This window comes from Parus major, chromosome 20 (genome assembly GCF_001522545.3).
Source record: "Parus major isolate Abel chromosome 20, Parus_major1.1, whole genome shotgun sequence".
Lineage (NCBI taxonomy): Eukaryota > Metazoa > Chordata > Aves > Passeriformes > Paridae > Parus > Parus major.
In genome coordinates this window covers 3526757-3542243 of record NC_031788.1, presented here as the reverse complement: position 1 = coordinate 3542243, position 15487 = coordinate 3526757, and the positions used below count along the sequence as shown (strand labels likewise).

At 43.4% G+C, this 15487-nt stretch overlaps 1 protein-coding gene across 7 annotated transcripts in view; it reads right to left on the bottom strand.

Moving 5' to 3' along the window:
• Window positions 1–15487, bottom strand: part of PTPRT (protein tyrosine phosphatase receptor type T) — a 435686-nt gene that overhangs the window by 59252 nt on the left and 360947 nt on the right. For 3 of the 7 annotated variants that reach the window (XM_015647508.2, XM_033519070.1, XM_015647502.2), the window contains 3 exons: window positions 14079–14214; window positions 9062–9091; window positions 1886–1933 (listed from right to left, as the gene is read on the bottom strand). In XM_015647508.2, the coding sequence (XP_015502994.1) occupies window positions 1886–1933; window positions 9062–9091; window positions 14079–14214 (214 nt within the window). The remainder of the gene's footprint in view (window positions 1–1885; window positions 1934–9061; window positions 9092–14078; window positions 14215–15487) is intronic. The other 4 variants (XM_033519068.1, XM_015647505.2, XM_033519067.1 and 1 more) reach the window with 3 other exon arrangements.

Here is a 15487-nt window from a genome sequence, read left to right as displayed (position 1 = left end):
GGGTGCCGCTCGCTCCAGGAGGAGCAGAGGGCTCGGGGTGGGAGCACTGCTCACTCCAGGGGACCAGGACATCTGCATCCATCCCATGGGATGCTCTTTGAGGGAGTGTGAGACCCGGCTCTGTGCCACTGGAGAGCTGGAGCAGAGCTCTGTCCTGTCCCCAAGCAGAGCAGTGAGGGCAGCAGCCTCCTGAATCCTCACACACACCCAGACTGCTCTGGGATCCCCAGCCAGGGGAGGGTGGGGCACATTAAAGGTTGAAGTTTTAGCAATGTCCAAATAAGCCTCAGTTCTGGGAAAAAGGGTCTTTTCTTGTTTTGAGGAGACAGCAAAATCTTGGTCAAAAGCAGCAAGGCTGCCTGCTCTGAAAACACTAACAAAGCTGAGAACATAAGAGGCTCCTCTTTTGCAAACACAGAGAATAATAAAATGGAGAGAAGCAGGAAAAGTGAGCTGCTAAGCTTCCACTGACATTTGACTGCCCTGTGCTTCATTCGTATCAGAGAACAAAACCCTTTAAAAATGAATGTGTGACATTCTACAATCCACACCTTGAAAAAATATCACACAAATCCCTAGCACCAGCAAAGAACTTTGCTTACACGACTTCCCTAGATAAGAAAATAAAATAAAATAAAAGGGAGAAAAACAGATTACTGTAAGAAGGAGCTTTAGTTTTCTTTATTTTCTCCAACTCAAAGAAGAAAAAAAAAATCCTAACAACTGAATCATTTTGCAAAGAGGTTTTTCTTCTCTAAAACAACATGCTTATGGTAAGTACTACCCATCTTTTAAACTTAATTAGATTCTTAAAAAAAAAAAAAAAGGTACTCCTTCCAACATAGTCTAACAGGCTCTATTTATGCACAGAACATGTCAGAGTGGCATTTACAGGCAAGTTCAAGCACACAGCTGAGCCCCAGCCTTCAGGAGATGGGCAGCTTGGCCACTAATACTTGTTTGCAAAGAAGGGTCAAAGAGAGCTAAATCCTTTGCCTATGTCTGTGGGAAAAGCCTGTTTTAAAGAAAGATAATCCAGATCAGGAGAGCACAGATTTATGGAAAAAAAAAACAACTCAGATGTTTGCTGCAAACTTTTAAACAAACACATGTGTCTCATCTGCTCAGCCAGTTGGGGTTCATTTACAATCAGTGGTTCCAACCCAAGCCCAGAGCTGTTCAAATTGTGTCCATCCCCCAGGGGTGCCTCACATCTCCCCAGGGTGTACCCACTCCTGCAGGTGAAGATGCAAAGAGGGGAGCAGTCCTCGAGTGTTGAAGAAAAAGCTGGTGTTTAATGCTGCTAAAAGCTTTGCTTCCAGTGTTCAGCAGCGCTGGCACAGCCAGACTGAGGAGCTGTGAGCTGCAGATATGGGAACCCCTGTTTTTTGTGCTGTGGTACCTGAGGTAACTGCAATAGTGTGGAAGTGTGTTAACCCTGCCGTGTGGTTCTGTTAATCACGATGGTTTGCTAATTTTACATGCCTGTGCGAATTCTTTGGCAACAGGAATTGAAATCACTCAGTGGGAAACACTAATCCAAAATGCAGAAGTCCTTAATAACAAGCACTCTGGACTGCTGGGGTGAGCCACTACAGATGACCTCTCCTAATGGTTGTAAATGGTGAGTCAAAAGGGGCGATTTCCTCATTCAATGCAAGTGAAATTATTTGTGGTAGTAATTATCTGTAAGTCCCCATTGCCTGGTATCTCTTCAGAAATGCCAACAGGCTACAAAGAGGCAGAACTGGCAAACTTGTTTGGTCTTTTTGTGAATGAGCAACAACATTTCTGCATGTCCTAGGCAGGAAAAAAATAACCCCAAACCCAAGCCCCTTAGTCCCCAAAGGCCTGCTTACAAAAGCCCTATGCAAAGGAGTTCTACCTGGTCCTGTAGAAGACAGAGAGGCCCCTAAAACATTGGCTTGAATGCCTAAAAAGAAAAGGTGACATGAGTTTAAAGTTCTCAATCTACCTCGCACACACAACCCGGGTCTGCATCTGAAAATGCTATAATTTTCTTTCAACAGCATCTTATCAGTTTCCACCTTTCTCCCTCTCTGTTCCAAGAATGTAAAAATTCTTCATCTAAATTTAGAGGGAAAAGGAAGACAGATCTCTTTTGAGGATTTCAGAGCTAAGCTTGCCAGACACATCAAGGGGCTCTCGGTTTCTAAACGTGCCTTTTCTGCTGCCGCTCCGTGTCTGGAGAGAGTGGCAGCACAGGACTAAGCCTATTTGGTCCTTACCATCATTATAATTCATAGAAAAGATTATAAAATCAAATGACTAGCACTTTCCAGAACGTTAGGGATGTGACTTAAAACCCACAGCTAGGTAGAGGTTTATTTCCCAGCACGTCAAAACGCCTTTTGGAATTGGAAAAGCATTTATCTAGAAACGCTGTTTCCAAAAATAGGGCGCTCCAAGAGATCTCTGGGAATCGCTGACAAGCCAGGCCGGTGACACGGCTCCTGCTGTCCCCAGTGCCCTGCACAGAGCCACTGCAACACCCCAACAAAGCTGCTGTGGGAGCATCAGTGTCAGCCAGGGGCTGGCTGCGTGCCCAGCGTGTCCCCAGCACAGCTGACACCCCACACCCAGCAGACACTTCCCCACTCATGCACTATGCAGCTGAAAAGGGGAGGAAATAAAGGACCAGGCAGATATGGGGAAGAAGAGTCTGAAACACTCGGCACAGAACGTCAGGATGTGGATAACATGATCTTAATGCTGGTTTACATTCAAGGGTAAGGGAAATGGGGCAAGAAGAAAGCAGGAGGCCATGGATGGAGTTTACCAGGTTGCTCTTTTCAGTTTGAGAAGGTTTGGAAATGAAGAGATGGTTTTTGTAAGCACCACGCACACAGAGGAGGGATGAGACAGAAAGATGCTTGAAGTTAAGTGAAAAAATGAAACCAGCTGTATAATCAGGCAGTTGATGTTGACCCCACTAAAGAAAGGAGAAAAGCCATTGGCAGTGGCCACAACTAAGTGTGAATTTGGGGGGGAAAAAGTTATGGGGATTTGATTTGCTTATTTTTTAGAAACTTCAACTCTTATCAGAGACTAGACATAAAATCTGAAGCACTATATTAAAATTGTGGGAGTTCCACTTAAACAGTCAAGGAATGCAAATTTGGTATCAAGCACAAACCATTTACTGCCATAGGCATTAATCAGGCAGCTCCAGCAATATTTTCTGTGAGAAGTATCTGCAGGATCAGATTCCTGTTTCGTGGAGGTTTGGATGACTGTCAGGGATTATTTTTTAAAATCAGCTTCAAACTCTTCTCTAACTTTTGCTATCAATTCCACATGCATGAACATTAAATCTGTAGCTGCCACTCCTGGAGAACCCTCATGCATATATGTTGACAGATTTAATTTTAGATGTTTTGCCAGGATGCATTATGTACAATGTGGTGTAGATTTGCAGGCACAGGTAATTTAGACATTAGGTATAGATCATGTAAGTTAAATGTGAAATTTCCTCCTACAGACACAAATTACATATTGCCCTCATTTTCAATAAACAATTTGAGAAAGCCAAAAAAAAAAATAAAATTAAAAAATTCCTTTTAGAGAGTTGTGTGTAGCAAACTCCTCAGAGCACACATGTAATTTGTGATGGAGTCTGCTCTGATTTAAGGCAGGCTGTGATGAGCCATGCAAATACCAGGGAGCACTGGGCAAACAGCAGATCTACTGCAAAGGGGCTCCATGCCCTAAACCAGTGACAAATCCAATTGAGAAGAATGGTTTCATGCTGGTTTAAAACTAAGGGGGCTGTGCTGTAATCTGGGTGATCCTGTTGCTCTGAGGATTGGAGAGGGCTCTGCTGCAGCGCTGCTCTTCAAAGCAGACGTGTGCTACAGGGGCACACACAAAGGAGGACACAAGAGGCAAAGGTGGAAAATGTGATCTACAAGCAAAGGCCAAAGAAATGTGGACCTTTAATCTAGAGAAAAGAAAATCAAGTAGGGCTGATAGGTCTTCAAACATGAAAAGACACCAGAGGGGAGCTGCTCTCACTGCCTGCAGGGGCTGGGGAATGGGAAGTGTCTCCTCCTGAGCAGGGCTGGGAAGCAATTCTGCCCTAAGCACCTGGGCAGCACCTCAGAGCCACTGCAAGGGCAAATCCCCACCACAGCATGTGCTCTGACAGCTTTAGCACCTGCCCTGATGAAGCCAGGTTGTGGCAGGAGCAGAGGGAGGCTGCTGCAGTAAAGGTCAGTGTCACAGAGCAAACTGCACAGAACAGGAGAAAGGGAGTAGAGAGAAGTCAAAAGATGCCTTGAGAGTTTTGCACTGTGGGTATGCAAGCACAGGCTCTTGAGAGTGTGATCTAAGCTTCACTTGATCAAATTAATCACTGCTTGTGGAGGATTAATTTATATTTATTTAGTTTGATGTACAACCAGAGGAAGTTTAGACAAGCCAGGTGCACATAGGAGCCATCCAAGTATAAGTCTGGGCTGGTATAAGACAGCTACAAACCCTGTCCTCTGCAAGGTTTAGGCTTGCAATCACCATGCAGACACGTTCTAAATCACATCTCATCTGCTTGCTGCATGTTGATATATTATTTTTTTTAATTTGCTTTCATTAGACAGGCATAGCCACTGATTAATGATCCTGTTTTTCCATCATCTGATGAGAAAAGCACCTAATGAGAATATTTCTTCTTAAAATCCTGATTTAGCAAGCTGACCTGTGCAGGCAGATCCCACCATCCCTGGAAATACATGGAGATATTTATGTGTGAATGTGGTTATACAGAGGTACGCTTATAAATAAAGGGAAGTTTTTCTTTTCAAATGTCCCACAGATGGTGGCAATAAATCCAGCATAAACTCTGTTATTTCAAAAAATCTAAGTATAAATTTAGCTTAATAACCTTTGCAATCTCTCCCATGGAAAGAAACTCCCAGCTGAAACCACCCAACAATTAAAATTGGTGTGAAATTCCAGAGGGAGTTGAAGGGACTTCCTACATTGCAATCATGTCCCTGGAGCTCTGGCCAGTTCAGGGGAAAAGAAAAACATCTTGGCCATCGAGTGCTCTTTTCTTATAAATAACATTAAACTGAGTGCTTGTAACACATACATGAATCTGTATTTCCAGAAATTCTTCCCTGGTCTCATATTCCTCTTGATTAAATTTCATTCTGCAGCCATTACCCAGCCCAGGAGAAAGAAACAAACCAAAACAAACAACCCACACACAGAAAACATTTCCATTTATTTTCCTGGTGAGCAAATAATAAAATCATTATATGGATTGCTGCGGTTGAAAATGCTGTTGCAAAAGAGGTGCCTGTCACTAAATGCAAACCCTTCTGTAAACTGGATGAATTGCTGTCAGTGTTTTACAGCTTCAGCTGGGAGTAAAACCAACATCTTCCAGACCTGCCTGGGTTGGTGTCTTACTCTGCCCATTGAATGAAGTGCAGAGACAGCAGCAATTCTGTCCCAACCTTGGACACCATTTGTGTAAATGTTGGTGTAAATACAGAGTAACTCCTCTGGAAAGCTTCAGGCATCACCCTGGGCACAGGGATGAAGGAGTGCACCAGGACAAGAACTCCTAATTCCATCCCTTTCTCCTCACAGGATCTCAAGTCAGAAGCCACTGCTGATGGGTAAACTGGAGCACACAGCACAATGTCGACCCTGCATGATCAGTTACAACTTAGGAATCAAGGCCTCCTGCGTTGTATTTCCACTTAAAGCCTGTTAAAGATCTTTATGGTCTTCTCTTTCATCCTTTCCTATATGCTGGAGGAAGTTTTCTATCAAGTGTTGCTATACAAGAATCCCTATTTAACCATAACCATGCATGGCCAAAACAGCTGCTCCTGTGAGTGAATATTTTGGACTGGTTTCACCAGTCAGAGCTGCAGGTACTCAACCATCTCACAGAATCAGATTTTCCAGTCCTGAATTGCAGCAGAAGACAAGACTGGCTGAGGGCAGAACTCCAGTCTAGAGATTACCAAAATGTTGTGGCCTGTCTCTGTAAAGACCAGGTACTCCTGAAAAAAGTCTCTGTGACTTTAATAGAATTATCATTCAGAATCATTTGGGACAATTAGGATTGGAGACTTTGTTGCCTAAAAAGAAGAAATGCCTGTATAGAAGATTCACAAAGGGTTAGGAGGAATTATCTGAATCAGACTTTTGTTGCTCTAAGAAGCACAGCTTTGGAGTCCAGAAACTGAAACCAAACGTGAAGTGATACAGTCCATATGGCCACATTTAAAGATCTGCCAGCAGATCTATTTGGGAACCTGCTTTTCAATACTGGTAACACATTCAACTGAATTTTGCTTCAGGACTAAATAATTCATGCAAGGTCACAGCGTAGAAACCAATTCTATTTAAAATAAAATCTGTATATAACCATATTGCTGCTGTTATTTCCACAACATTTAAAATAAACTTGAATCCAACCTTTCTGCTCATAGGAGTCCAGAGCAATTTGAATCAAGCTTGTCTAAGAATTGCACAGTCCTTAGCAATTTCAGATCTTCATCTGCAATTCTAATGGAACACCCTATTCATGTGAAACTTGAAATGTGAAACTCAGTACAACTTCACAACATGGGCTCTCCTGCTTTCTTCCCTCACTACTGCTACATCCCTTTTACCTCAATTGCTGTTCAAGGGGAAAAAACCCAAACCAGAGCTTGGTTTTCCCAAGTGTCCACGTGGAGCAAAGCCTGCCTGGCACAGCCTGGTGCTGGGAGCCCTCCTGGTGAGGTGGCTGTGGGGTCAGGATGCTCCAGCTTGCAGAGCTGGCCCTGGGACACCAGCAGCACACAGCTGAGAATGAGCTTCTGGCAGAAAAATTTGGGTGTAGGACTGGGGAGGAAAAGCTCCATGAAAAGCTGAGCTCCGATCTCCAGTGTCTCCTGTGAACACTCAGCTTGCCTGATGGCACCTCTGGCTTTGTGTGATGTGCTGCAGGCTGGACATCTGCCTCATTAAACCTTGTTAAAACCCTTCCTTCTGCCTCTGCTGGAGCTCACTGCAACCCCAGGCTTGGGTGACCCTCCAGAGGGTTTTCTCTTCACTTTTCCTGAGTCACTGTGTTGCTCCCTGAGGAAAAAGGGTCTAGCAAATTGACCCACAGCAAATAGACCCCCTAGGGACCCCTGTGCTTGCTCTGGCAGAGCAATCCTCAGCTGACTGCTTACAGCAATGCTGTGCAGCTGTAAAATGGGTCACAGAGGGCTTGGAAGTTGATTCATCTTTTTAAACACATAGATCTCAAAATAAAATGAAGCAGGGAACATGCTGACCACATAGTGCCTGCTGGAAAAAGACAATTATAATGGGAAACCTGGCACTGAATTTCTCAGGCAGTGGGGCTACTGGTTGTAAGGAAACCAAGCAGTGAAATGTGAGAAATGTGCAGAAAAGGAAAGGTTCTATCAATAAATTCAACTAGCTCTGGCACCTTTGGGTCAGAACCATCCCCTACTTCACACTTAGTTAACCTCCTCTTTAATCTGACTACCTGAGGTCAAATTTCATTCTTGGTAGCCAGGGTGAGGTCTAGAGGAAATGGAGTTACTCTGTATGTACAATTACATCACTGGGCAAAGTCAAGACTCGTGATGGTGTCCTAAGGCTCCTCACAGGTTTGGAAAGTGGGAAAGGTTCCTCTTCCAACAGCGTCCTGACAGGTCATGGAGAAACAAAATCCCTCCAAGCAGTGGTGCATAGGGATCCTCCTTTGCCCTCTTCTTTGGACATAAAGCAACTCACATGGAAAAGAAATCAGCTCCCCTTAAAATGGCAGCACCTCTCGTTCTGCTGACCTCCTGAACATCTTCCAGAGAAAAGTGCCAAGAGGAGACAAAGAGGAGCTGCAGGAAGGGGCAAAGGAGGCAGTTCCTGGAGCAGCAGACCAGGAGGGGCTGTCAGGGTTGATGTGGCTCTTAGGACAGCCTCAGAGCCCTGACAGGTCTGGCAGGGCTGGGGAAAGGGCTCCTGCTGCTTCTGAGAGCTGGAGAGGGCAGAGCTGCTCCTGTCCACAGCAGCAGCTGCCTTCTCCTCCCTCCCAGCCCTCTGATGGCAGCAGAGGTGTCCAACTCACTTCTCCAGGACTTTTTCCTCACATCATTGATCCAGCCCTCTCCTCCTCCCGATCCTCAGGCAACCATTATCATGGCAGAAACAGCTTGGCCTTGATTGCTTCCCAGCCCCTCAGTCTTTAGGCAACAGATGGCTCTGCAAGTACCGATGTGTGAAGCATTTTCATGTGCCTTAACAACTGCCTTCATTATGCAGCACTGTCATTAGGACTGGACAGGTGATTTAGATCTGAATATCTGAACCACTTCATCATCCAATGATCTAAACCAACACTCAGAACCTGGCAGCTTCAGGAACAGGGATGTTTGCTGGGATAATGTCAACTCCCAGGTGTCAGAAACCTTAAGGTTTTTAAAAAGCTTACATCCATGGCTCAGAAATTCCCAACAATAACTTCCAGGTGTGAATTTCCCTGAAGGCTGGCTATGAACAATGGACAATTAAAAAGGAGCACTTGGGACACTGCATTTGTCCATTACCATTTACAGAATCAGAGAATCATTTATGTTGGAAAAGATTTCCAAGATCATCAGCTCCAACTGTTCCTCCGTGTCCATCCCTAAACCCTGACCCCACTTGCCACATCTACACAGCTTTTAAAAGCCTCAGTGGCTACTCCATCACTTCCCTGGGCCACGTGTTCTGGTGCTGGACAGCCTTTTTGGTGAAGAAATTTTTCCTGATATCCAATCTAAAGATGAACATCCAGTTTGAAGAGCTGTAAACCATAACTGACATATCTGTGGACATTCATATGTTTGCAGCTACAGGTGCAGTGGGGAAACAGGGAAAACATAACAGTGTGCAACTGGGAAAATAAAACACAAGCTGCTGGAAAGACAAGGATAAATGGAATGGAAAAAAAAAAATAGAAAAAAGAAAAGAATACAACAAAGCACAAAATTACCACAGGGTGAACATGCTCAAAAAACCTCATTCCCATTCAAGTACTTACAAGTAATAGGAGTAGGAATATGCATTTCTTCTAAATATTGACAGCCAGTCAGATGAACAAAATATCCACAAGGAGAAAAAGAAAAAAGCACATAATTAGATTTAGATGAACTCCAGGCTTCTTTTCCAATACAAAAAGTATTTGTGTTGTTTTCTGTACTATTTGCCTGCGCTTATTTCAGGAGCTGTATATTGGTGAGGAATAAATAAATACTGAACTGGAGACAGGTTGTGTTTCCACTTCTGCCACCATGAATAAATGCCCTCACCTTTAATTCCCTCACTTTATCAGGTCAGTAACATGGGCAATTTTGCCTCTCAAGTGCTCTGATATTTTTGAAATGGAAAGAAAGATGTCAGAGCTATTAATACAAATAATAAATAGGGAAGTGACAATGTAAGAACATCACAATTTTGGAGTATTTAGACAATGAGCAAATTGTCTAATGATAAATCAAGCTTCATCAAACTCTAAAATGCAAATAGTTCGTTAACAATTCAAGCATCACTCCATATTTATAGCTGAGCACTGGGGGCAGGCATTAGCTTTCTGCATCACTGTGATTAAGCATTTTCTACCACAGTTTCTCAACAATTCATTTCACAACATTTTGAGCAGCAACACAAACTGAGCCTTGGCAATCAGTTGTAGCTTAAGAAGTGATATTTTCCCTTTTATAGCTGGAAAGGGGCTTCTCTGAAAAGACTGGCTTAAGACAGACCTAGCTCAGAGTATTAGAAATTTACCACAAGTCACAAGAAGCCACAGCAGTGGTCGAGACAGGGAGAAACAGTGAAACACAAACTTCAACCTATTGCACAGCTTTAAAATGCCATCCTTGAAGATACTAGGATGATGAGGAATAGTTAGAAATACAAATGCAGTTTCAAATGTTCACTTTTGTGGTTGTTCTCAACACAACTTCTGTAAGCACATGTGGAAAGCAGGTTCAGATTCAGAACAGATTCATCACCCTCTGTGCTGTGCACACATGGGGTAAAGAACAGTTCACGAGGATTAAACTGAACCATGCTTTTCCTGATGATGCCTTTGCTATAAACCTGCTATTCTGGCCAGATTCCTGATGTATGCCAAGTGATTTGAATGGCACTGATTCCGAGATACATCTGGATGTATTTTAACTAAATTCTATTATCTCCTGAAAGCAGCAATTCTACAAACCCCAGCAATGCACCAGGTAGGGAGCAGTGATTGCCACTGAGTCTCTAAAGAAAGGGAAAAGTGACCAAGATGTAGAAAATGAGAGGACTCAGAGCTGAACCCCTGAAAGCCCCAAAGTGATTCAATTAAACCGAGCCCTGTGAGAGGCCAGGACCAGAGCTCACACAGCTCTATCGACTGGAACTGTTCCCTGGAACATCCTGCTGCTCTTTCTGCTGCTGTCCTCTCTGGGCCACACACATCTGGGGTCCCACCAGACTCTCAGCCCTCATTAAAAAGCTGCATGTCCCTCCAGGCTGCAGAGGAAAGCTCAGAAAGGTTTGCTCCATGAGGGCAGAAAATAAAGGAAGACAAACAAAAGGAGGGTTGTGTTTTGGAATTGGACATTTTGGCTCCAATTCTTCCAAAATATGCAGTCAGAAATAAGGACTTATTAAAGAATATTTTAAAGTTTAACTGTGAGAACTGGTCAGAGTTATGGTTGAGAAAAAACCAAAATGTACAACACAACCCAAACCCCTGCCTGTCCCCCACCTGAAACAGGGACACAGCAGGGACACTGCTCCCTGAATGTACAAATGTCCCTTTTCCTAAACCTGTCCTACAGCTTGGGTATGCCCAAGAGGCTTTGGGGTTTTATTTAATTAGTTTGAGGTAACAACCTAAATCCTAATCCAGAATAAGGAGCTGAATTTTCATAGGAGGAAATAATCTCAGACCCTACATAGCCCCAAATCTCCTTTTTTGCTACCGACAGCAGTTTAAAGAACTTATTTACAGTGCACCCATGACAGGCTGTCTGATCCTATTTATTCAGTCTTATATTTAAAGGGGTCAGTGGAGGCTTTGTCTGCTCAGACACACCAGCCTGAGAGGTGTCACACTCCTCACTCCAGGGAAATACAAGTCATGATTACATCAGAATTAAAACTGCCCTGATGAAATCAGAACTGACCAAAATCAAATCCTCTGGGGAGGGGAAAAGTCAAAGGGTATTTTTTCCTGAAAAAAAGTCTTTATTTTTTTTGTTTTTACAAAATGATTCTGTATTCTCTTATACAAATGTATTTAAATAATACTAAGGAAAGAACCACAAGCTCCTTAGAGAATTAGAAATATTGTCATACAATAAAAATGAGATATTTCAGGATATGTATCTTTTAATGAAAGAGTGTGGTTGTGTCTTTTGTGGGCACATACACTCCTGTGGCCACCGATAACCACCTCTAAATTAACATGTTAAATTATCACAGAATCACAGAGTGGTTTGGGTTGGAATAGACCTTAAAGATCATTCCAGTCCCCTTTCCAATGTCCCCGCTGCTCCAAGCCCTGTCCAGCCTGGCCTTGGGGATCTTCCAGGGGTCCAGGGGTAGCCACAGATTCTCTGGGCACCTGTGCCAGGGTCTCCCCACATGCAGAGTGAAGAATTTCTTCCTGATATCCAATCTGAATTTAATCTCTTTCAGTTTGAAGCCAGCCCCCCTTGTCCTGTCACTACAAGTCCTTGGATAAAGTTTCTGTCCATTGTGTGGCAGTAATTTTTATGTCATATACATGTACTGATGATACTATGACTTCTGGAGTTAGTGCGTCCCCAAAACCAAGAAATCACACTGTTAATGGTTTTGATTTTAAATACTCTAAGACAGTCATGTTTAAAACAGAAATTTATATGTACACACAATTTTGACAGATATACAGATATGGAAACTTTAGCAGGCTTTAGACAGCTCCAAGTTTCAACTAAAACTTTCAGACAACAAACATAGAGTCAAACCCAAATTTTCCACTGCATAAATACACTGCTTGGCTTAATTTAGCTTCACATATCTGACTAAACCATCTAAAACTTTATCAGCCCCCAGAAATTTTTTGAGTTCCTGGAATTTTTGCAATTTGTTCTGCTGAAACTGCGAGCAGCTGAGCACTGCTTGCTCATGCTCTGTGTCTGAAAGGCTCCAAGCAGCGTGCTGCCGACCTGGTGAGTCTCACAGGAAATAAAAGAGTCTCCTGATGACACCAGTGCTTATCTCAAAACAATGTCTTCCTTCTCTTCTAATCCCTCTCCTTCCTCTGCTCTCTACAATGGTTAAAATAATGCTTCATCCAGGAAATTCTCTGCCTGTTCCCATTGAGCTGTGATGCCCTGGACAATGGACAAAATCACTGGGATGTTTTCTGGCTCCATTTGAAGACAACATCTCAAGCTCAGCTCATTAAACCTATTTTTCTGAATTGTTGCCTTGCAAGGCTACACTGCTTGTACACCAAGGCCTTGGTGCACTGGGAGGGGAGCTGGTTTTAAAATGAGGCTAATGCAAACATGGAATGAAAGAGCTCAAGCCCTAAATGATTCTGTTTGCAAAATAAAGAGAACTCTGTTGTTAAACTGTTCTCTCAGAAGAGCTCAAGCTTTCAGCTCTGCTCCTCCAGAAGTTCCAATCAATTTCTGGCCCAAATCAACTTCTCCTTTTATAAAAGCTGGTCCCAACTCACACTAGTTTACAAATGAAATGAGGCTGCCAGGCTGAAGTTCATCTCCAGGGAACACTTGTCCATATGCAGCCCCGAGCCCCAGCTGGACGTGGCTGGTGGAGCCCATCCAAGGGAGCCCAGAATGGATGTGCTCAGCAGCCCTGGAGGTGCTGGAGGTGTGCTACAGCCTCCCAAACCTCCTCCTGCACTCAGAGCTTCTAAATGGGAAAAGATTTTAAAGTCAATGAGCCAGTTTATTCCTTATTTCAGTGTGTCTTCCAGCGGGTATCTGTGCAAATTGCAGCAAACAGAGATACAGACTGCAGGGACTCTGCCTGTCTGCCCTGGGAGGGGCTGTGGAAACAACACACAGGAAACTGTAATTTTCCAGCTCTAGGAGAAAAAAGGGAGAATTTAGATTACTAATACTCCTCCTCACCTCCTTTCTAATGTTAACTTTGAAGGAAATTGCCCAGGTTTACAGAGCCTGTGGCAAAACCAGATAGAGCAAAGTTCTGTCCATGGGACCTCGCACCCAAATTCACCAAATATTGTTGTTTCAGGGACCAGGCAAGTCCAGGTGAAGGTCCTGTGCAGTGTCTCAGGGGCCAGCTCAGCTCAGCAGGAGCTTGGGAACTTTCACATGGAGCACATGGATCCTCAGTGTCCAACCTCTGGGTCTCATTCTGCATTATCAGTAATTTTGCTTGGGGGTTTGTCTGTGCTATCTGGGAAATAATAACTTATGTTTTAGCAGTTATGACAGCCAAAGCATCAGAAAACTCAAGTGTTGGGGAAATGGTTGGGATGAACAGTTTCTCTGGGCAGCCTGTGTGAGGGCCTCACCTCTCCCACAGGGAAGAATTTCTTCCTAATGTCTGATAAAAGCTCCTCTCTGCCAGCCTGAAGCCATTCCCCCCTGTCCTGTCACTCCAGGCCCTCATAAATTGTTTCTTCCATCCTTCTTGTAGGCTCCCTTCAAGTACTGGAAGGGCACCATTGAGTCACTCCAGACCTTCTCTTCCCCAGACTCAACAATCCAAATTTTCTCAGCCTTTCCTGTTAGGAGAGGTTCTTCTTTTACCCCCTTGTACTTCTCCATGCTACTTATCCCTTGACATTAATTATCAATTAATTATCATTATCTCTTTTGTGTAACAACCATTCTTTTGCTGCTGGATCTCCCAGGACTGGTATTTCTTCTGGGCCTACAGCCCTCAGTGTCAGTGTTAGGTAACAGGCATTAACTGCTGCTCCCTGTCACACATAAAGAATGTTTTATCTTTATTTACTCTTCCTTGGGAAGCTCCAACAATGTAGCCCAGAGGTGCAAGATGGAAGCAAAGCAGAAACTTACCTTCTTTTGATGGTAAGCATTGCTCCCAAGAGGATAATAACAAACATCAGGAGACCAGCTATAACTCCAGCCATTTTCACCGTGCTGTCAACCTGCTTTTCGGGTTCCACTGCGTTGGAGTTCTGGGTGGAAGCTCCTTAAAAGATGGAGGGAGAGGAAGGACAAGATAAAAAAAAAAAAAAGAAAGAATTTGTAGGCAAACTGTGCAATGATCCATTTTAAATATTCATTTGAAAGCCTAACAACATATTTGCAATCAAATTGCAATAGACAATTGTCCATCTAACCAAATCTGCCTTTAATGAGGGCTAATGACAGATAATTCAGAGCAGTAATAGGGTGTAAAATCCCAGTGTAGTGCAAATGAGTCTAATATTTTACTAAGTTATACTGTAATGGGGCATTTACTCTTCTGAAGCACTCAGCATGCACCCAGAAACAGGAGAACTGTTCTAATTTTAATCTCAAATAGTTTAAATGAACTTGCAGTCCTCACTCATTGAAATAGTGAGCACAGTAACATGCAATAATAGTAATAATACTTCTGGCAGAAACTCTCTTCCCTCTAAAATCAGCTCACACTTGTGTTTCTCCATGTATGGGAGGCCTGGCTTTTTTAGACCAGCCATTACAGATATACATGTAACAAACCCACATACAGAGCACAGAACCATGGAAGGATTTGGGTTGGAAGGGACCTTAAAGCCCATCTCAATCCAACCCCCTGCTATGGGCAGGGACACCTTCCACTATCCCAGGGTGCACCCTTTAACATCACACACCAGGAATGACTTCTCCAGCCCAAACAAGAGAGGGTAATTTCCATTTGAAATTTTGGAGGGGAGGGGTTTGTTTTGTTTGTTTTTTAACAAGTGAAATCTACACACCTGAAAATAAAACATATTTAGGACCATTATTTGCACAGCATTTCTGCTCTGAGCACCTGGGAGAAAGCTGCCCTATGGTTGAGACCTCATCAGTCCTCGTTACAGACCTTAGCTCTGCTGACTTCACTTTTGCTGCACAGAATATTTCCAGATATAGCTTAAGCCACTGAGCTTGATTTAGAAAGCCTCACAAGATTTGAATCATGGCTACTCTAAAGACTAAATAAGCCTATCTTCATTATATTCCCGTTACACTTAACTACTCCTAAAAATATCACCACTGCAGTTCACGAAGTTAAATGAATTCATGTTACATGAGATCCACTCTTATCTTGGGCTTCACCTTTGCTGCTGGAGTCAGCCAGGTCTTCCTCTGCAGCTTAAATGTGGTGGGGAAAGGGAATCAGAGGTGAACACAGAGGGCTGACATCACAAGACAGTAATGTTTTGCTCCTTTAACAGCTCTGTGCTGCTGATCTTCAGGAAATCTGAATCACTTCTGTTCATGAAGTCACTTGCTTG